Source organism: Hyperoodon ampullatus, assembly GCF_949752795.1.
Source record: "Hyperoodon ampullatus genome assembly, chromosome: 4".
In the NCBI taxonomy this organism is placed as follows: Eukaryota; Metazoa; Chordata; class Mammalia; order Artiodactyla; family Ziphiidae; genus Hyperoodon; species Hyperoodon ampullatus.
In genome coordinates this window covers 87,785,468-87,808,364 of record NC_136917.1, presented here as the reverse complement: position 1 = coordinate 87,808,364, position 22,897 = coordinate 87,785,468, and the positions used below count along the sequence as shown (strand labels likewise).

General features: G+C 36.7%; 1 protein-coding gene across 1 annotated transcript in view; it reads right to left on the bottom strand.

The window, feature by feature from the left end:
• FBXL17 (F-box and leucine rich repeat protein 17) overlaps positions 1 to 22,897 on the bottom strand; it is a gene marked incomplete at both ends in the record, with an annotated part of 498,430 nt that overhangs the window by 157,372 nt on the left and 318,161 nt on the right. Inside the window, one exon of the mRNA XM_079702400.1 lies at positions 16,811 to 16,887. Coding sequence (XP_079558526.1) covers positions 16,811 to 16,887 — 77 coding nt within the window. The remainder of the gene's footprint in view (positions 1 to 16,810; positions 16,888 to 22,897) is intronic.

Genomic DNA, 22,897 nt, shown 5'->3' with positions numbered 1-22,897 from the left:
TCCTCCACAGATTGATGAATGTGATGGATAATACTGACATGTGTAGCACATAGTCATGCACATTCCCTGAATTTGCTCTAACCCCAAAATACTGTGGAAGTAAATTTTAGGGGAATATGCTTATGTGGTGTAAAGGACTGGCCTTCAATAATAATATATTTTGGGCTTCCCTGGTGGCGCAGTGGTTGAGAGTCCGCCTGCCGGTGCAGGGGAAACGGGTTCGTGCCCCGGTCTGGGAAGGTCCCACATGCCGCGGAGCGGCTGGGCCCGTGAGCCATGGCCGCTGGGCCTGTGCGTCCGGAGCCTGTGCTCCGCAACGGGAGAGGCCACAACAGTGAGAGGCCCACATACCACAAAAAAAAAAAAAAAAAAAAAAAAAAAAATAATAATAATAATAATATATTTTGTAGGCATGTAAATAGTTAGTAATGGTATACTGGTAAGTACCGCACTGAATGCTCTGACAACAAAGAAGCCAGAAATTATGTGCAAATTTCAGCATGCCTGCTAAACTTATCTCTCTTTCTGCCACTCAAGAAGAAATTCTCAGAGTCCAAGTGGGTGAAAAGAAGAAATCACTGAATCTGTTCTAATTTCTAATTTTTTAGAAAGAAAATCCTTTGCAAATCTTGATTGCAAGGTGTGTTGTAATCCCAAAGTTGAAAACGAATGCTTTAGAGGATTTTACCCAATTTCTTACGTAAACTAGTGCAGAAGGTATGATTCTCATAAAAAGCCAAGTACATTTGCCTCAACGTAAAATAGGACTGATTGAATTTCAAACTCTTCATTTATTTTGTAGAGCTGAAATGTTAATAAGTTCCTTACTGCTGTTCAAAATTGGCTTGAATCTTATTTATTCTGATATATATGTATATATATCATATATATACTATTGTAATATGTATGTGCTATTATCAATACATATATATAACAGTAGTCCCTCCTTATCTGTGGGGGATTTGTTCCAAGACCCCCAGAGGATGCTGAAACCTTGGATAGCACCAAACCTTACATATACTATGTTTTTTCCTATACATACATGCCTATGATAAAGTTTAATTTATAAATTTAGGCACAGTAACAGAGTATCCAAATTGCCATCATCACTACTCTTGCAACTTTAGGGCCATTATTAAGTAAAATAAGAGTTACTTGAACACAAGCACTGTTATACTCCAATAATCATCTGAGAACTGAAAGGGCTACTATGGCTAATGGGTGGAAACAGTAAGCAACCTGGACACACTGGGCAAAGGGATAATTCACCTCCTGGGTGGGATGGAGTGGGACAGTGCAAGATTTCATCATGCTACTCAGAAAGGCAAAATTTAAAACTTACAAACTTTATTTCTGGAATTTTCCACTTAATATTTTTGGACCGAGGTTGACTGTGGGTAACTGAAATCATGAATAAGGGAGATTACTGTATTCTCATTCATTTAAAAGAAGTTTTTGGTTACTATAGGATATAAATGATTTAAAATTTCAAATATATTCTCCTTAAGTATGTTCAGAAAGTGTTATTCTAGATGGTTTTGTCTTGGTCATGAGCTGCTTCCTGCATGACTGTCTCATCCTCAGTACCCCAGAGAAGCACCTCTGGACTTCAAATCTCCAAATCTGACTTTCCAAGGCTGACTTCAGAAAGATTCTCAAACAGAGGGCAGAAGAGGGGGCTGGATCCTATGAGGGCATTATTGTGATTTCAAATCTAAAAGAACAGAAGAATCCTTTATGAGAGGAAGTGAAATATCTTCAAAGCAAAACTGCTTTCTTGGAGAAGCTCCTAGAGCCATATGTGAGGAAAGAGATAATAGAAAGAAAGAAAATGGGAAATTTAACCTAAGAAAGAGATAGAGATGATTAAAAATATATTACAAGTATCAAACAGTACTTAGCTAGTTTTCTACACACTTTTTTTTTCCGCTTCTAAGAATTATTTACCATATAAAAGTATTTTTGGCAAGCAAAATTTACATTATACCAGTATGAAGGTAGTTCATTTAAAAAAGCCATACATATTAATATATATAAAATAACTCCCTGAAGACATAGAGAACTTTTTTGTTTACTTCTTATTTCTAATTTTTAAAATCTCCTTTTCTCTGCCCATACTCAGTCATTCTCAGTGAAAGACAAGTTGCTTTCAGGCATTTGGTATGCACTGCATACAGAGGCACATAGGCTGGATCAGCCACATCAAACTCAACACAATTGTTTGAAAAGTTGAAAAGTTCAAACTATTTATTTAATGTCATGCAGATAAACCCAAGAAAAGGAACATATCTGACAGATAAATTCTCATTGACTGAGTCTTAAAAAGCCAAGGGAATGTTTTAGGATATGGGCTAAAATGAATAGTTTAATATTCAAGTTAAAAGTAAGTTTGACTTAATTAGGAAATTAAATTAACCAAACTACCTTTCTGCCTCAAGTGAAAGTTCCATTTAATATCTATCCTAAAGTGAAATCATAAAGGGAATCTATTCGATTCTCTTACTCCCAAAGATATGAGAGGAAAGGAATACTAACTCCTTATTTCATATATAATAAGATCAACACACTGGATATGATGAGCTTGGGAAGGTTGGCACCTTCTATGTCAAGAACAGTGTCCATTTTGTATCAAGGAAATCCACCAGTTTCCTACTCTTAAGCAGGTCACTGACTGAGAGGTCTAGTTTTTATCTATACTTTGAAGGAGATGAACTAGAGCAGTGTTTTACAAACTGCTAGTCATTCTAGTAAGTGATGAAATAATTTTAGTGAAAATCCAACAAGCACTTTAAATGCAAAATGTATTTTTCATGGTAGAACAAGGAAGTTTAAAAGCCCTGAATAAGATTATGTAACACCATACAGTTTGAACACTTTTCTACGTATTTCCAAATGGGTCCAAGAGGTCATATTTTAGGACTTACTTAAAACAAATGCAGAATATCTGAGACAAAACTAGAAGGAAATCCCCAGAAAATTGATGGGGTAGCTAAAATGTAAAAGTACCTCTCCTTCCCAAGTTCCACCCCTAATTTCTCCAAAAGCAGAAAATGTGGGTAGAATTAAGAGAGTGTTGGATACAGGCATACCTCGGAGCTATTGCAGGGTAGGTTCCAGACCACCACAATAAAGTGAATATTGCAATAAATCGAGTCACACGAATATTTTGGTTTCCCAGTACATATAAAGGTTATGTTTATACTATACTGTAGCCTATTATGTGTGCAATAGCATTATGTTTTAAAAAACAAGGTACATAACTTAATTAAAATATACTTTATTGGGCTTCCCTGGTGGCGCAGTGGTTGAGAGTCTGCCTGCCGATGTAGGGGACACGGGTTTGTGCCCCAGTCCAGGAGGATCCCACATGCCGCGGAGCGGCTGGGCCCGTGAGCCATGGCTGCTGAGCCTGCGCGTCTGGAGTCTGTGCTCCGCAACAGGAGAGGCCACAACAGTGAGAGGCCCATGTACCGCAAAAAAAAAAAAAAAAAAAAAAAAGATATATAGATATATATATTTTATTGCTAAAAACTGCTAACCATCATCTGAGCTTTCAGTGAGTCATAGTAGAACGTCAAAGATTACTGATCACAATAAGAAATAAAGTAATAAAGGGAAAGTTTGAAACATTTTGAGAATTACCAAAATGTGACACAGAGACACAAAATGAGCAAATGTGTTGGAGAAATGGTGCCAATAGACTTGTTCAACATAGGGTTGCCACAAACCTCCAATTTGTAAATATCGCAGTATTTAAAGTGCAATAAGGCAAAGCAAAATAAAATGAGGTATGCCTGTGTAAGGAACTAGAAATTTCTAGGGTGCTGAGAATCCCTAAATGAGGATTCTCTAAAACCCAGGGGACTGATGTTACTGAGTTGTAATGGAAAGGTTGGACTTGTGATGAGATCTAAAATAGGTTTTAAGCTGGAGGCTTAAAATACAGAAAATACTCTGATGTAAGATTCAGAGAGCGGCACAGATTTTGAAGATACATTTTTTTAAAAAGCCTAATTCATTCGAAGAACCAAAGTTCTTTAGAAAAATGGCTGATGCCATGTCTCCAGCATGGAATGAACAAGATGAGCCGGGCATATCTTGACATAATCAGTCTATGTCAAATGGACAGGAGAACCATTTTGAAGAAGCTTGTACTACCAAAAGATAGGACAATTTGAGTATCAATTTAAAAATAACTGCAGTGGATTATTGAGTTTATAATAATACTTAAACAAAACCAACAGCAACACCTCATTGGTCACCTCTGAAGAATAATGGAAATGAAATTAGCATTTTAAAAACTGGTAAATAAAGAGAAAGAATCATGTATTATTCCTTCCTTTCCTATATAAATTGAACTCAAGTAAACCAAGAAGTCAATAAAGGAAAGTTTCTCTTAATAATAAGGAAATCCTGTTAATAAATAAAAAGAGAAAGAACTTCTGGCAAGGTTTAATCCTACCAGTGTTAATGGATATAACAATGTGAGACTAATTTGTGAAAGACATACAGTAAAATCAATTAGCTTAATGTTTAATTTATATTTTGCTATGAGTGTTACTATCATTTTCTAATGGGAAACTTGGTGGACGTTTGTTTTGTTTTGCTTTTTCGTTTTTTTTTTTTTCCCCAAAATAAATCAGATTCCAAGTGTCTTAAGTAGGCTAATTAACCAGTAAATAGTGAAGGAGATTTAGTCAAACACACAGCTGGGGAGGGCATAATTATCTTAAATTATCTTAAAGAGAAGGTGAGACCCTAAGAGAGCACTTGTAGATATAATTTACTGCTTTAGAAGGAAGAGATGCAGCCCTTGGGTTTTTACCCCCTTTCTGCTCCTACTTCTCATGATATTTCAGAAAATGAGGAGCACTGATGCTAAACAGCATAAAGGAGGCAGAGAGCAAAGCCACACTGAAGAGACATTCAATTTTGACTTCTCAGAGGACATTCTCGGAAGTGGCTCTCCTAAGGGAAGAAAAGCAAGGGGCACCTGACACAGGTGATGACTCTGAGGCCCCGGGAACTTCTGAGCCCAGGTTTAAGGAAGAATTTAAAGAAGAGAACAATTGCTTATGTTTTTGAGAATGGTACAACTGTGTATCTTTAGAAATATCTGTACTTTAAAAAACTGCTATGGAATAAAATACCTAGGAATAAACCTACCTAAGGAGACAAAAGACCTGTTTGCAGAAAACTATAAGATACTGATGAAAGAAATTAAAGATGATACAAACAGATGGAGAGATATACCATGTTCTTGGATTGGAAGAATCAACATTGTGAAAATGACTCTACTACCCAAAGCAATCTACAGATTCAATGCAATCCCTATCAAACTACCAATGGCATTTTTCACAGAACTAGAACAAAAAATTTCACAATTTGTATATGGAAACACAAAAGACCCCGAATAGCCAAAGCAATATTGAGAAAAAAACGGAGCTGGAGGAATCAGGCTCCTGGACTTCAGACTATACTACAAAGCTACAGTAATCAAGACAGTATGGTACTGGCACAAAAACAGAAATATAGATCAATGGAACAGGATAGAAAGCCCAGAGATAAACCCACACACATATGGTCACCTTATTTTTGATAAAGGAGGCAAGAATATACAGTGGAGAAAAGACAGCCTCTTCAATAAGTGATGCTGGGAAAACTGGACAGATACATGTAAAAGAATGAAACTAGATCACTCCCTGACACCACATACAAAAATAAACTCAAAATGGATTAAAGACCTAAATGTAAGGCCAGACACTATAAAACTCTTAGAGGAAAACATAAGCAGAACACTCTATGACATACATCACAGCAAGATCCTTTTGGACCCACCTCCTAGAGAAATGGAAATAAAGACAAAAATAAACACATGGGACCTAATGAAACTTAAAAGCTTTTGCACAGCAAAGGAAACCATAACCATAAAAAAGACGGAAAGTCAACCCTCAGAATGGGAGAAAATATTTGCAAATGAAGCAACTGACAAAGGATTAATCTCTAAAATTTACAAGCAGCTCACACAGCTCAATATCAAAAAAACAAACAACCCAATCCAAAAATGGGAAGAAGACCTAAAAAGACATTTCTTTCTCCAAAGAAGATATACAGATTTCCAACAAACACATGAAAGGATGCTCAACATTACTAATCATTAGAGAAATGCAAATCAAAGCTACAGTGAGGTATCACCTCACACCAGTCAGAATGGCCATCATCAAAAATCTACAAACAGGGCTTCCCTGATGGCACAGTGGTTGGGGGTCTGCCTGCCGATGCAGGGGACACAGGTTCATGCCCCGGTCCGGGAAGATCCCACATGCCGTGGAACGGCTGGGCCCGTGAGCCATGGCCGCTAGGCCTGCACATCCGGAGCCTGTGCTCCGCAGCAGGAGAGGCCACAGCGGTGAGAGGCCTGCGTACCGCAAAAAAAAAAAAAAAATCTACAAACAATAAATGCTGGAGAGGGTGTGGAGAAAAGGGAACCCTCTTGCACTGTTGGTGGGAATGTAAATTGATACAGCCACTATGGAGAACAGTATGGAGGTTCCTTAAAAAACTAAAAATAGGACTACCATATGACCCAGCAATCCCACTACTGGGCATATAACCCGACAAAACCATAATTCAAAAAGAGTCATGTACCAAAATGTTCACTGCAGCTCTATTTACAATAGCCAGGATATGGAAGCAACCTAAGTGTCCATCGACAGTTGAATGGATAAAGAAGATGTGGCACATATATACAATGGAATATTACTCAGCCATAAGAAGAAACGAAATTGAGTTATTTGTAGTGAGGTGGATGGACCTAGAGTCTGTCATACAGAGTGAAGTAAGTCAGAAGGAGAAAAACAAATACCGTATGCTAACACATATATATGGAAACTTAAAAAAAAAATTGTTCTGAAGAACCTAGGGGCAGGACAGGAATAAAGACGCAGATGTAGAGAATGGACTTGAGGACACGGGGAGGGGGAAGGGTAACCTGGGACAAAGTGAGAGAGTGGCATGGACTTATACATACTACCATATGTAAAATAGATAGGTAGTGGGAAGCAGCCGCATAGCACAGGGAGATCAGCTCGGTGCTTTGTGACCATCTGGCTGGGTGGGATAGGGAAGATGGGAGGGAGATGCAAGAGGGAGGAGATATGGGGATATATATATATGTATAGCTGATTCACTTTGTTATAAAGCAGAAACTAACACACCATTGTAAAGCAATTATACACCAATAAAGATGTTTAAAAAATGCTATGAGACGTCATTTGGCATTAACTAAAATTGCTTTTAAAGGATCATTTAAATGAAGAAATCATTTCTATATGAAAAGCAGAGTAATTTAAGAAGTTATCTGCACATAATCCAGTAAACAATTTGGAGTGAGGAGATTATAGTTCCGGTTTTGTTAATTAATTAAAACCTGTGTGGGCTCAATTTTCTCATCTATTAAAAAAGTAATATTTCTGCTTCCTTCATAAGCTTTTGGTAATAATTTAGAAGGAGAGTGTAAGAAAAAATTTTAACTCATGAAGAATTATATACAGTTTTGAAATAATTAAGAAAACATTTATTGAATACATGAATACACACTGAATATCAATAAGAGTCTCTATCTTCCAGCTAGGGAATGTTTAATCATAGAATATAACTGATATTTGGTGGCAGCACAACAAAGTTATAGTGAATAAGCACATTAAACCTATTAAGTTCTATAACTATATAATTAGATCTCATGGGGTAGTTGCTTTGCGACATTTTTTTTTTTTTTTTTTTTTTTGCGATATGAGGGCTTCTCACTGTTGTGGCCTCTCCCGTTGTGGAGCACAGGCTCCGGACGTGCAGGCTCAGCGGCCATGGCTCAGCCCAGCCGCTCCGCGGCATGTGGGATCCTCCCAGACCGGGGCACGAACCCGTGTCCTCTGCATTGGCAGGCGGACTCTCAACCACTGTGCCACCAGGGAAGCCCGACATTGTTTTTTTATACACAGATGGACAAACGTGGTTATCATGGGATTCAGTTACCTTTGTTTAAGCTTTGACAACTGGGAAAATCCAACAAAGCTTTCTAGTAATAAATACTACTAAGCATATTACTGACCTATGAGTGGTTATCCAAGAGATATTTAACACTGAATCCATACCATATGGTTATTCACAGACAGTGTGAACCTGAGGCTTTCCTAGCCACAGTTTCCACATCTCTAGGCTTGAATACTAACAGCACATATCTAAGGGGATTAAATGAATAATGCCCCACAGAAAATATCCAATAAATGGTAACTATTCTATTATATTATGATGAAAATTTACACTTGACTTCTCTCAATTGAACTGGGTATTTGATTAGTAGTTAAAACCCAAAGTAGTGTTTCCTTTTATATATGTTAAGTGAAGTTGTTACCATGGGAATGGTGAATAAGACAGGAAAAGTCTAGATGAAAGTTGGAACTTACCCTGAATTTTCAACTAGAATATTTTCATAAGGTTTCTTCAAAATTTGCCTGTGTGTGCACGTAATCACTTTGGATGATTTCTGCTCTTTCTTTAGATTAACCAGTGCATACAAACTCATCCATTCAGACACCTGTTCTTGCTCTGAGCCTTTCCTAAGGCTGTAGTACCTCAAATGCCCTTGCTTCTCATATCTGTCCTCCCATGCCTCCTCCAAAAAAAATCCTTCCCCAAAGACGTCAGCCTCTTATGACCTTGTCCTCCTGAGCCCCTACATCTTGTAGGGCCTATTTGTTAAAAAAAAAATTGACACCATCATGTTGCTTAATATGTTGGAAAACATTTTCACTGCTTATGTCTTCTTTCTCTATGTAAGAGTATATACTTCTCACCCATCTCTGTATTCTCCTCAGCACCCAGCCAGTACACATACAGTAAACATTTGCTGAATGAAACAAAAATGGAACTGGTCCAGTATAAATCCCAGGAGTAGAAAGAAATTTAAACATTATGTACGTCAGTTCCTTACCTAGTGCTTCCATCTTTCCATATTCTTTTCAAGAGATTATCTCCGTGTGAATAACTCTTGTAATAGAGAACTCACTACCACTCAAAATTTCTATTTTTAAGAAGTTTTAAACATTAGAAGATTGTTTATTTTGTGGGATACTAGAAATTTAGTATTACTGCAGTTATCTTGGTCCCCTTTAGATCTACTCATTGCTGATACAATACTGATAATGGTCAATAATGACTCTTTATACTACAGCATATTTCAAGGAAAACAAATGCTTAGTCTGCATACTTAAGGGTACTAAGCAGTGGGGGTTAAAAATAGGAACCCCAAAAAATTACTTTTCATGTGATTTGGGATAAATTTCTTTTATCTGTAACAGGACTCCTTCATAAGATTAACGCTAAAACAGCTAATCAATACTAAAATCAAACACTCTATTTTAGAAATGCTAAAAGCAGTTGAGAGAAGGAAAGTGGGAAAGTCAATATTTTAGCTAGTGATTCGGGTGTATATGGAAACCGAGTATTTGGCTATAAAAATTAATAAACTAAATAATTTGCAGCAACAACATTCATGTATTTGGAGGTGTAAGAAAGTTCAGGGGCAAGCACAGAAACGTTCATTTGCCTTTTACATGTAAGTTAGAAGATTCCTTAATCAAAAAAAAAGAACTCTATTATATAGGAAGCTAGAGATGGCCTTTGAATTGGTTATGGGAGACTTTTCTTAAAATAAATGTCTTAAGGGCTTCCCTGGTGGCGAAGTGGTTAAGAATCCGCCTGTCAATGCAGGGAACACGGGTTCGAGCCCTGGTCTGGGAAGATCCCACATGCCGCGGAGCAACCAAGCCCGTGCGCCACAACTACTGCGCCTGTGCTCTAGAGCCTGCAAGCCACAACTACTGAAGCCCACATGCCTAGAGCACGTGCTCCACAACATGAGAAGCCACTGCAATGAGAAGTCTGCACACCACAACGAAGAGTAGGCCCCGCTCGCCGCAACTAGAGGAAAGCCCGCGCACAGCAATGGACACCCAACGCAGTCAAAAATAAATAAATAAAATAAATACATTTATTAAAAAAAAAAAAGTCTTAAGAAGTGCTCCTGAGGCTTCCCTGGTGGTGCAGTGGTTGAGAGTCCGCCTGCCAATGCAGGGGACACGGGTTCATGCCCCAGTCCGGGAAGATCCCACATGCCGTGGAGCGGCTGGGCCCGTGAGCCATGGCTGCTGAGCCTGCGCATCCGGAGCCTGTGCTCCGCAACGGGAAAGGCCACAACAGTGAGAGGCTCGCGTACCGCAAAAAAAAAAAAAAAAAAAAAAAAGAAGTGCTTCTCAATACATTTGAGATGAAAGTCTATTATGAAAAGTCTATTATGATAAGCATGGTTACTGTTCAGTCTTTTATTTCAGGGTTATATAGCTGCAGGCTTAGGATGACCTAGGAAATAGGGAAGAAAGTCAACAATTTCTTTGCTGTTGAGCAAAAAGAAAGCATTTAGAAAACAGTTATAATTAAATACCAATTTTTTGGTTAAAAATCATGACAATTACTGAAAAGAAAGAAAAAAGAGAAAATAACACTTGCTAAGTACAACAGTAGACACATAAATACAATAGTGAGGATTCCAGGAATGAAAGAATTAAAAGTGGAGAGAAATAACTTTTAAGATGGACATAAAAAGAAGGGGAATTTGCAACAGTAGAAGATTTAGCAATTTAGTACTATTTTGTTAGAAACAATAAAAGCTATCTATATTTAAATGACAGAATGGAGAGAAAGTGTGAATAATCAACAGTAAACAATAAGACATCCTTTTTGACTTGCAACTGTATTTTCTAAAGTTCTTCTCTGTCACTTTACAACGATTAGAGTTATTCCTGCTGACAAAAGGAGTTGAATCTTACCCAGCAACCTTGGAGCAGTTTGAAATACAATTTGAAAATGAGACAAAACATAAAAGAAAAAGCCAAGAATTAAATATTAAATGTAACATCACTGTATGTAATGCATACCTAATAATATGAAAAACAAGATGGTTAAGAAAGAGCAAAATTATTTTTGGTATAAGATTTTTTTCTTGAATAATATATCAGTGTTGGTTTGGCAAGAAAAAAAAAAGTGAAACACTCCTGATACTAGTATAACCCAGAATGCTTCTTGGGATCTCCTTTTGTTTCTTCAGTGTGCTTATTTTGAAAATGTATCCCAGATCCCAATTTGGATTAACTAACAGCTAAAGAGGTCTGGTATTCCAAGAAGAGGTAGCAAATGTACAACTTATTAATCTTTCAACAGCGTCAGAAGGCCAGCAAGGCTGGGGTGAGGCACGGGTTAGACCAAAGCAAAGATTTATGGCTGCAGGCACTCCCTGCCATTCTTCTTGTCTGGAAAAAGATGCATTACCTGTTGTTTTTTTTTTCTCTCTCTTTTTTTTTTTTAATAAGCAGGCCAGCCCTGTCCTCTGGATTCCAACAGGATGAAAGCTCCAGGAATGCAGAAACTACATGTCCTGCCTCTAGCACAGAGCCCAGCACATAGTAGGTAGTGAATCAATATTTGTTAACAGAATAAATATACATCACGTCTGTTGTGTGGCAGACCAACTGAAACGACATCTCACATGATAACCACTGGAACAAATGACCTCCTTGTCTTGGAAGACCTTTTGCCCAGAGCAATCCAAAAGCTTTTATGGCAAGCCTTGGGGTTAGGTTTAAAAGTCCCAGATCAGGCAGAAGCACATTGGCAAGCAGAGTAAGGGGCAGTCAAAGACTGTCCTCAGAGAGCAGCCCCAGGGCCTGCGGGAGTGACAGGAGAATGTGGAGCGGCCCAGATGAGCCTGTGGGTTGTCAGAGACTTGTAGGCCCCAGACATCGATGTCAGTAGTTGAGTGTTTACAGTCCTCTTTAATTAAAAGGTTATTTGACAACTTGAGATGGGAAGCAAAAAGATATCCTCTAGAGTGTATTTCAAGGGCCCTGAGGAGTGCTAAATAAAGTCAAAGGAAATGTGATAACAACCCAGAAAGGAACCTGGGTCCTTTTTACAACTGCTCCCTGACACAGGGTCACACTGGTAACCTTCACTACGGAGATGCTAATGGAGATACGGGCTTTATTCATCCATCCCATTTACTATATCACATGTTCTATGCCTTGCAGCTGGAGTAAGACTGGCTCTGACCTCTGTAGGCTTGAATGATACAAGTTGTTTTCCCTTTAATCCTAATTCTGAAGGAGGAGAATTTTCAACAGAAAAGTGTTTGAAGGTGAGCAGAAAGGTTGGTTGGAAATTATTAGTTGATAAATTATTATAAGAACAAAAAACAAAAGCATAAGGGAAGCCAAGAGAAAATTATCCAAACAAAAATGAAGGTAACATAGAGAAGAGATAGGGAAGAAACCTAAGATAGGGAGACAAATTAAAGATTTTATACTTTTTGCTGCATCTTTCTTTTTATTCCCCACTAATAAGAATCTGGTTTAGATAGCTTAGGTGTGGAAGTCAGCTAGGCATGTATAGACTAATAGAGGTCAAACTTCTAAATAATGATTCCCACAAACAGAAAGCCACACTTGGAGGAGGAGGGCTGATTCTTCTTCAGAAAAAGAGATGATTCTATAATTACAAAGACTGCCAATTAGTGAGTATCCACTATGCCACCAGGCACAACACAGACGTTTTATATTCATTTTCACTACCTTTTATGGTGTGTACTATCATGTGCTTAACAGATGACAAAACTAAGAGGTTAAGTAACTTGCTCAAGGTCACAAAGAAAAGAAGAGGCGAATTCTAACCTACTTCTCTCAGTTTGAGTTTTCTTCCCACGATACGACCTATAACATTTATTTGTTTAGTTACAGAAGAGTGACAATATTAGATTTCTCTTTAGGGAGCAATTTCCCAAGACTGTATTTTCCATTTAGCTGTGCCTGAATTATTGATTTGTTTATAATTGTTATCCTTTACCATAAAGATCTATGTTCAATCTGGGGAATAAGAAGCCTATTAGAATGATAGTTTTCTTCATGACAACTGTATCATATATCAATTAAAATGAACATAACAGGGCTTCCCTGGTGGCGCAGTGGTTGAGAGTCCGCCTGCTGATGCAGGGGACATGGGTTCGTGCCCCGGTCCGGGAAGATCCCACATGCCGCGGAGTGGCTGGGCCCGTGAGCCATGGCCGTTGAGCCTGTGCGTCTGGAGCCTGTGCTCCGCAACGGGAGAGGCCACAGCAGTGAGAGGCCTGCGTACCGCAAAAAAAAAAAAAAAAAAAAAAAAAAGAACATAACTGGGCTTCCCTGGTGGCGCAGTGGTTAAGAACTTGCCTGCCAATGCAGGGGACATGGGTTCGAGACCTGGTCCGGGAAGATCCCAGATGCTGTGGAGCAACTAAGCCTGCAAGCCACAACTACTGAAGCCTGTGCTCCTAGAGCCCGTGCTCCACAACAAGAGAAGCCACTGCAATGAGAAGCCTGTGCACTGCAACAAAGACCCAATGCAGCCAAAAATAAATAATAAATTAATTAATAATAAAAAAAATGAACATAACTTCCTAACAGCCTGGGCAGGTGTTGCTAAGTACTATAATACTATACTCAACAACTGTGAGAATCTTGAGAAAAATTACAAATGATAAGCCAGGGGAGCTGCTGTTTCTGAATCAATGCATCCTGCAAAAACACTTCAAAAATTGCAGGATACTGTACTGAAAGCATGTACGAACACAGCACCAAAGAAAAAGGAGGTGAGGAGGAGACTAGCTAGAATATGAGCAAAGCAATAGGAAGCAGAATTAGGGAGTAGTCGCTTGAAGGATGAAATTCCCCTGGTATCAGGTGTACATCAAATTTTACAATTTCTAAGTAGCCTCAAAAATCAAAAAGTCCGGGGCTTCCCTGGTGGCGCAGTGGTTGAGAGTCCGCCTGCTGATGCAGGGGACGCGGGTTCGTGCCCCGGTCCGGGAGGATCCCGCATGCTGCGGAGCTGCTGGACCCGTGAGCCATGGCCGCTGAGCCTGCGCGTCCGGAGCCTGTGCTCCGCAGCGGGAGAGGCCGCGGCGGTGAGAGGCCCGCGTACCGCAAAAAACAAAACAAAACAAAACAAAACAAAAAAAAAATCAAAAAGTCCCACAGAATATGTCTTTAATTATCCAGCTAAAGAAGGAAGAAAGCATCTGCTTTTCCTTCTTAAAATTTATAATTAACACAGGGCAAGGGATCACAGCCTCCCCTAGTAGAGCAATGACCTCCAATAACATGCTGTTTCTCTGGTTACAATGAAGAATCTTTCTTGCTGTCTTTTTGACAAAAATTGTTCACGTGTTATTGGCATGGTACCAGAGAAAAAAAGATGCACTGAGCTGAGTGTTTAGTAATTTCTTTTAATTTTAAAATCAACTAGCAATTATAGTAAAATCTCATAAACTATTGAGCTTTCCCCCTCATCCTCAACTGTGCCCAAACATTTTGAAAAACAGAACCAACAGATGCACAGAGACTTTTGCCACAAATCCTTAGAACACCTAAAACCTCACGGAAGAAAGAAGAGAGACTAGGTGGGGCAGAGAGCTTGAAAGCTGGAGGGACTGAGGTATGAAAAAAACTGTGATAGATTTCACGTCTGGGTGGAGGAAGGAAGTCCTCAAAAATTTCACTTCTACTTCCTGTCAACTAGACTAGATGAGTGGTTCTCAACTTTGGCTGACATTGACATCACTTAGGCAGGTTTTATTGCCTGGGCCCCACCTGCTAGAAATTCTGATTTAATTAGTCTTGTGTAAGGTTCAGGCATCAGAATGCTCTAGAAACTCCCCAGGTGATCCTAATGTGCAGAGAGGGTTGAGAACCGCTGACCTAAATAATTCAGAGATAGGAATAAATGCAAACCACATGGGCAAAGTTCCAACAGTTTTCACCTCACCAGGAGAAAAAAAATCCTGAGATCTCAAAATATCAGAACCTGAGAATATCACTCAACAATAGCAATAAACAACAGCAATAAACCTTCCTTCCTTCCAAGGAAAGGAAAGGAGGTAGAAGAATTTTGTGTGAATCTTTTCTCTGTCCCATTCCTGTAGGAAAGCAATTTTTCTCAGCAGTATACATTGTGCTAATCATTAGACTAGGTACCAGGTACACACAGGAGCATGAAGTCAATTCACAAATGAGGAAACAGCCTCAGAGAGGTGAAGGAACTTCCCTAAGGCCAAAGAACAAGGAACGAAGACAGAACTTGATCCCCGATTTGTCCCAAGTCCAAAGCTTTTTCTCTTTTCCGTATCTTCTGGAACATTTCTTTGCACTGGCTAACTTAAATGGTACTGGGACAGAGTGTAACTTTAGCAACATTTTCCACTGCAGGACCTTGAAGAGTTCATTCTAAGGAACTTAATCCATAGCTCTCCTGGCAATTAGCAATCTGACATTGACAGCAAACAGGTAAAAGGAGAAATATAAAGTAAGGTTGTAGGGGCAGGTAGGAGACTAATGGTAAAGGATCTTGAATGCCAAGTAAAGAGTTTGCAACGAATGAATGTACTAGTTAATTAACAAATCTACAGGTATTGAGGATATGCCCTGTGTTGGGCAGAGAGAACACTCTAAGGCCTAGACAATAGGGAGATATTGGAGGTTTTAGAGTTACTGTATCTAAATGGCGATCTAATATGCCAAACCAGAAAACAAACTACAAGTAAAAAGAAAACATATCAAAACACTCCTTTCTCATGCTATAATTAGGAAAAAGACAACAACCCAGAAACATTATGGATAAATCCATGTACGACATTTACCATTCTCAAAAACTAAACTTTGAAAAGAAATTAGGGTTATTTTCAAGCCAAATCCTTTATGTTGTTTTTTATTTTTTGTTACAGCTTTCATAGAATTTTTCCAAAGGATGAATTTAGTAGCTGCTAAAATACAACTCTCCCACCCAGGGCAGATGGTCAGTATGACATTTTAGGATTGGAGTCGGTTATTAGCATATGTTGGAGTTAACAATAAAAAACTTAATGGATTATTAGAGTTCCCTTCAAGGCAGAAAGCATATTCTCCACTTTAAAGGAACAAATTTAAAAATCAGAAAAGAAAAATGGAAACCATTTTAGTCTCCTATAAAGCCAAATAATTAGTTAAAACTCTGTATTTAGATTACATATGCAAATTAATAGGAAAAAATATATAAAGCTGAACGAAAAAGGAAAGGCTAGGTTACTTTTCTTTATTACTCCAATTGGATGATTTCATACTTTTCATATTTTTATAAAACAACTTGCTTTTCTCCACTTTAAAGGGATATTTAAAATTAAGATAATTTAAACTCTTACAAACAAACGTATACTCTTTACTTCCTGTATATCTGAACTTCCTATTGGAAGTTTCCAGCGCTTTAAAGAATTTAAGGCATTAAGAAGGTTGGCATTTGGAATGGCACAAGAATGCATTTTACATGACATTAAGCAAATCAACTCTGTAATAATTACTTTAGTTATATTTATTATATCAAATATTTAACTATCCTAGTATTTATTTTCATCATACAGCAATTTTAGCCATACTTTTTAATCCTATGTGAGTGTGTATGTGCATGTGCACATATGTGTGTATGATTACATGTGGTGATAAACTGATATACATGTTCGGTTTTACTCTGGTTCCATTATCATGATTTCTTGATTCGGGGGTGTATGATCAGAAAGTACAAGTAAAGATAAATCTCCTAGTCTCTGAGTTAGTAGCTTTTGATTTCTTTTAAAAGAGCTTTCAAAGATCTTGTACCTTTTTATTCTTGAAAATGATTAGGACAATGGCTCATTACATACCATAATCTGTGATTTTACAGGACACCAAATACAGCTCTTTCAGGTTTTGTCCTTCCTTTGCAATGACCTCCACACACCTAAAACACATACAAAAAATGGTGAGTTACACTAATGCGTTTCAAGTTAAATTAGCAAGAGTTTGGCCAGGACTATAACAGGAAGAGGTCAGCGTTTGATGAATGCCACAGCTCTCTCCTTTCAACAAACCTCTTTCAAGGTGTTTCAGGAAAAAGTATTATATTCCCTGCTTCAAACTCAAGTGCTCTAATACCTAAATGACTTTAATTAAATACATTTATGACTAGCACATCTTTTAAAACCAAAGTGATGAAAGAGAGATATTCCTGTAAGAGTAGTGGTACATTTGGTAATAAAGGATTAGTAAACATGTGCTATATAATGAACATATGTTATTTACATAAAAAATAATGTAATGAAAGTGTAGAATATAGACAGATGGTCATTATAAAAGAATGGTAATATTGCTCATGGTTTAATTATTAATGATGGACTTTGATAACACTGAAGTACACATTTTGTGAAATTTTATTCAAAATAAAAATGTTTTAAAAATCTGTAACACTGATTAAAGATGAAAGAAAAATCGTACACATAAGAACTTTAAAATCTTTTACTTTAAAATGTTTTATTCTTAACATTTTAAATGAATTGTTGCATACATATAGGCCATATCCATAATATATAGATATAGATATGTAAGATTTAAAGTCTTTTCTGGTTTCATTTCAGTTAAAAGGTTTTTGAATGGTGTACTCTGCTCTAATGGCCGTAGTGGAACATGTAGTACAGAATTGAATGAACTTTGAAAACAATGATTAACAGTGTGGCTCAGTCCCCTGAATTATCAGAAAAACCTGTACAGTCAAACTGACACATTGGCATATGCATCCTTCAATGCAGCCCCTGTTTTAATCTTTATAAATAACAGTTAAGTAAAAGGGTAAAAGCAAAAAGAGTCATTAACCTTTTCTAGAAAGTAAGGATCAAGTAATTTGATACCTATGTGTGTAATCCATCAAAAAATTACTGAGTATCCATCTATGTCTTTCAGATATTTTATTTGCTGTCTGGCTTATTTGTAGGTATCTTCATAAAATGTCAGGACATTTTATACAATTTTACTTCACATAATTTATTACTGAAGGTTAAATTAGTTATAGAGAAGATATATTTTTCTTTTAAAAATATTTTTATAGAATATTGTTTTAATGGAATGATAAACATTTCTAAGTTCCTCAGAATAACTGAATAAACATTTTTTTGGCTATTTAAAAAAAAAAGATATATGATAAAAATGGGTAAGCTTTTCCATGGTTACAACAGAAAACTTAAAACAGTAACAATGTAATTATGATTGATACAGGTTATTATGAAGGGAAATTTTTAAACCTAATTCCGTGTCATTTTGCTTTACTGTAATATTTGAATAAAGTCATAAAAAAGGGAAAATAAAACATTACAGGCAACAACCATGTTTTACATATGACTTTAAAAACTAATTTTCACATACTAAGGATAAAAATAAAGGCCCTACATGATAATATTATAAATAGTTAATAAAAAGTCTACTTTCTACCGTATCAAATATACATAGCTCTCTGTCCTCCTCCATTACCTACCAAAAAAGTTAGCAGATCCAACATTTTGTATGACCACCACAAAATGAAATACGTTAGTGCAGAAATAATGTTCATATAATTTATTTTGTTCTCATGGTCTTTTCAAATAGTTCAAAACACCTGATTTTACATCTGATTATGGAAAAACTCTAAGAAATACAATATTCTATTTGTGTTCCTGCCACTTGATTCTATATTAGGTATGCTACAAGCACACGAGAACATTAAAGACACACAGAGCAGACTACAGACAGCAAATAACACAAATTGATTTCAGTGTACAAGCCAGATCAAATGCTATTTTATAGGCAACAAAAACTGGTATTCACATAAAATCAGATAATCAATCACTGGATAAGAACTGTCCTAAAACTGATGAAAGGCCATGAGCATCAGGTTTCCTCCCTACATGACAGAGAAAAGTTATGAATAGATATTACACATATATTTAGCTTACTCAAGAGGCAATAGCCAAGAGAAAACATGTGATTAAGAAAAAAAAAAACAGTACAGTACATACCTTTTAGAGGGAAAAAAAGAGAAACATAAGAGAAAAGCATTTTGCTTTTACAAAGGATCACCTAGGATTTTTGTTCTTTTGTTTAAATTTTTTTTAAATTAATTAATTATTTATTTAAAAAATAAGGAATGCTTCATGAATTTGTGTGTCATCCTTGCGCAGGGACCATGCTAATCTTCTCTGTATCGTTCCAATTTTAGTGTATGTGCTGCCGAAGCAAGCACTTGCTCTGTTTTTAATAGTTCAGTCACATAAGGTTTTCCAAATACTTTTAAGTACCCTGTAATCACAGCCAGTGTGCTAGAAGTTATACACAACATAAAACTATTCCGCAAACAGGAATTCATGGAGGAAAAAAAAAGTATTCCTTGGAAGATTTTTAGCAAACATTATTTTTTTAATTTAAATATCACATATTTCATGGATGTGATATTTGAGAAGTCCCAAGTTCTGTGAACCTGGACTGAAACTCAATATCATATTAACACACAAAATTGAGTGGTTCAAATAAATAGGTAAAATAGCTATTTTTTTGAGAGTTGAAAATGGAAGTGGTTTATATTATCCTGTTACTGCAAATTGGTGAAAATGGAACCCCACATCAGGTCCCTGGCTAGTGTCTTAAGTCCTGTGATTAGTCTAGGCCTAGTTTCCCAGGCAGCTTGTAGTGATAGCAAGTCATGATGAGAGACCACGCTGGTGACTGTCCTTTCCTTCTAAAACTTTTAGAGTCCATTCTAGAGTATATTTACAGGAGGTACCCTAACACAAGTCTGTCGACCACATTTACTCTAAATAATTCTACTCTGTTTTAAGAGTCTTGGCTTTAGTCGTGACCTTTAGTGTATTAACATCAGAGAATTTCCCAGTTCACTGCATAGACTGTATGCAGGCAACAAACAAGGCTTAGTAATTATTTACACCTTTTGACTACAGGTATTCATGTAAATTTTTAAGGGGTATTAAAAATGATACCAAAAAAAGGGAGGACTGTTTGCAAAGTCACAGTCTGTGAGAAGGAGAGCGAAAGAACCAAAGAACACATTTCAAACCTTTGCTTCTCCATCCCCTCTCCTATTCACAGATATCAAATAGGAGAATATTCATTAATCTCAGTGATTAATTATAGTTTTGTCCCTAGGGGTAAGCCATGAATTCCTAAACTCAGAATCCAGAATTCAAAATTTTCCCATTATCCCCCTACCCGTCCCCACCACCCCTAAGGATAAACCTCAGAATACCATATGACCAACATTTTCTCTATGGGTCAGTGCATTCAAAGATTTCCTGTTTCATGCATGACAACCTAAGGAATTACAAAACTTGGGAAAAGAACAATATCCTTAGGGAAAGTAATAATCTATAAGATTATTAAGAACAAATTCATAATATAGGAATATGGCATAGTGGACAAATGCAGAAGAATATCAAATATTGTTAAAGTAGCCCATGAACATCAAACACAAGCCTACTAAACCACCTTTCTGAGTTCTGAGAAACAAGAGGAGACATATTTTAACAAGAGTGAATAAAGAATCAGAAGACATACATTCTATTTTTACCTGCATGAAACCACAGAACAACCCCTATCTTTTTCCAAGTCCCACATCATTATTCTTTATAAAACTGAGGGCCTATATGAAAAATTTCTCCAAATCAAATGTCCTAGGTTCATTTAAATATATTTTAGTTCATTCTGAATTGCCTCCCCTCAGATTATTTTCTTGCTTTTATGTTTTCGCAGGGTCCTGAAGAGAATTTAAAAATTGCAACCACTGTAAATTCCTGAGTAACAGCTGTTGAGTACATATATATATAAACTCCGTTAGAACAGTGAATAGGGCTAGAAAACCTGCTCCAAAGTATCCAAAGCATCCAGAATTATTTTTTATAATAATGTGATTTTATGCTCACTTGCTTTTGATAATGTTCTAAAATGCACCTAAAAAATTTGATGAAATATGAAAAACAGCAAAAAGGTACTTTTGTGATCAATATATGTTTTTTTGTTTTTTTGGTTTTTTTTTAAAAGAAGAGAAGGCATTACTTAGTTTCAGTGGAGGGAAAAATCTGTCTCCTTAGCAATAGATTCCTAGTAACCTGATTTATGTGAAGGGTAAAGGTTAATGAATTAAGCTGTGTAAGCTTCAAAACTATCAAAGGAATTCAAAAGAGCCTTGAATTATAGAAAACAATAGCCATTCTGCATACATACCAAATTTTTATGTTTTTTGTCTCCAACTCAAAAGCTGGAACATGGCATTAGTGACAATTGAAAAGGACTAATGAGGAAATATGACTACATTGCTTGCAAAGAGGAGTGTCCTAGGAGACCTTGTTACTGTTTGTGATGTGTTTCAAATCCAAATGAAGCTAATTGGAGCTGCCAGACACTGGTTTGCAAATCTCACTTTAAAGGACAGGCTCAATCACCTTAGAGGTGTGAAAAGAAATGTCCCCATTAGAGATGCATTAGTATGTGGCTTGGTGAATTTCTAAATAAACTTTAGGATGTTCTTTCCTAAGTCACTTTTATATTTGAATAATAGATATATCTTCAAGCAGAAGAAAAAATGCAACAAGACAAAAACAACCCTACAGATTTAAAACAAAAAGTATGAACAGTGCTATAAAGTAATTGGCAAATAAGTGCAACAGGGAGCTAAGTACGTTTAAGGTCGAATAAACACGTAGATCAAACGTTAAAACTCCTGAAATACAAACACATCATAAAAGTAATCTATTTGGGGGTTTTAGAAATAGAACTTCATTTTCATCATTTCCTGAAACTAGACAAGCCGACAAGCCACCCTGTGTTATATAGATTGTAAATGGGTAAAAGCAGAAGAGCCTGCAACACACACACACACACACACACACACACACACACACACACACACACACACACACACACATGAAAAGGAATAAAAAGGATTTACAAGATCTAAAGAGAGAAACAAGGGAGCAAACTTGGTCCAATTCTGTGCTACAAAAGCTCATCCTGACTAACTCATATACGGGTCATTTAAATGATAGCAGAGGTCACCAAAACACAATTTGGCATCTACAACAAAGAATAATGATATTTGATTGATTTTTCTAAAGCCCCAAATCGAGTTTTACTGAAGTATAGTCCAATCCCAGTGCAGCAAATGAATGGACATGATTTATAGGTATACCCTGCTTTCAGAATGTGCACTATATAACAGATTTCTATGTTAAAAAAAAGATAAATTTACAGTTAAACATTTACAAAATGAATCAATTCAAGAATTTACTAACAGTACCCTTCCTGTTATATGTGAATATAATTTCATTTATAAACATTCCATTCATAGGTACTTTTCCTAGTAACATGACACCTTAACCTTACATAGCATGCAGTGGTTATTTTTATCTTTAACTTAAAGAAATGTACATAATGACAAATGAAAGCCTATTTTGAGAAAGTGATACATGGCATCAAATTGATACATTGAGTGCCCTTTGTATTTCATAGTACACTTTCTTGTAAATGTTCTTCTATTCCATCCCTTTAACAGCATAGTATCAAATGTATGCTTAAGTCAATTTTTCATGCAAACATCTAAAGATAATCTCATAAAAGAGATGTTCACTGCAAGAGAGATTTTTTTAAAAGGATGACTTGCAATTAAAATGCTAAAGCGTTTGCTCAAAACACAATATATCTCAGGGGCAAAGACTAGGAGTGACATGCAAAATGTCATCAGCTCCACCAGTTACAATTCTCTTGGGATATTCATTAAGTTCTCACTTACCAAATGTTATTCTCTGGAAAGCCAATATCTGATTAGTGAATCCAAGATTAATTTAGGTAGTTGCTACTTAAACAGCGGAAAACTGATGCCCATTTTGTCACACAGAGATAGTGAAAGATTATACAATGAGAAGAGTGGTTTGTTTGTT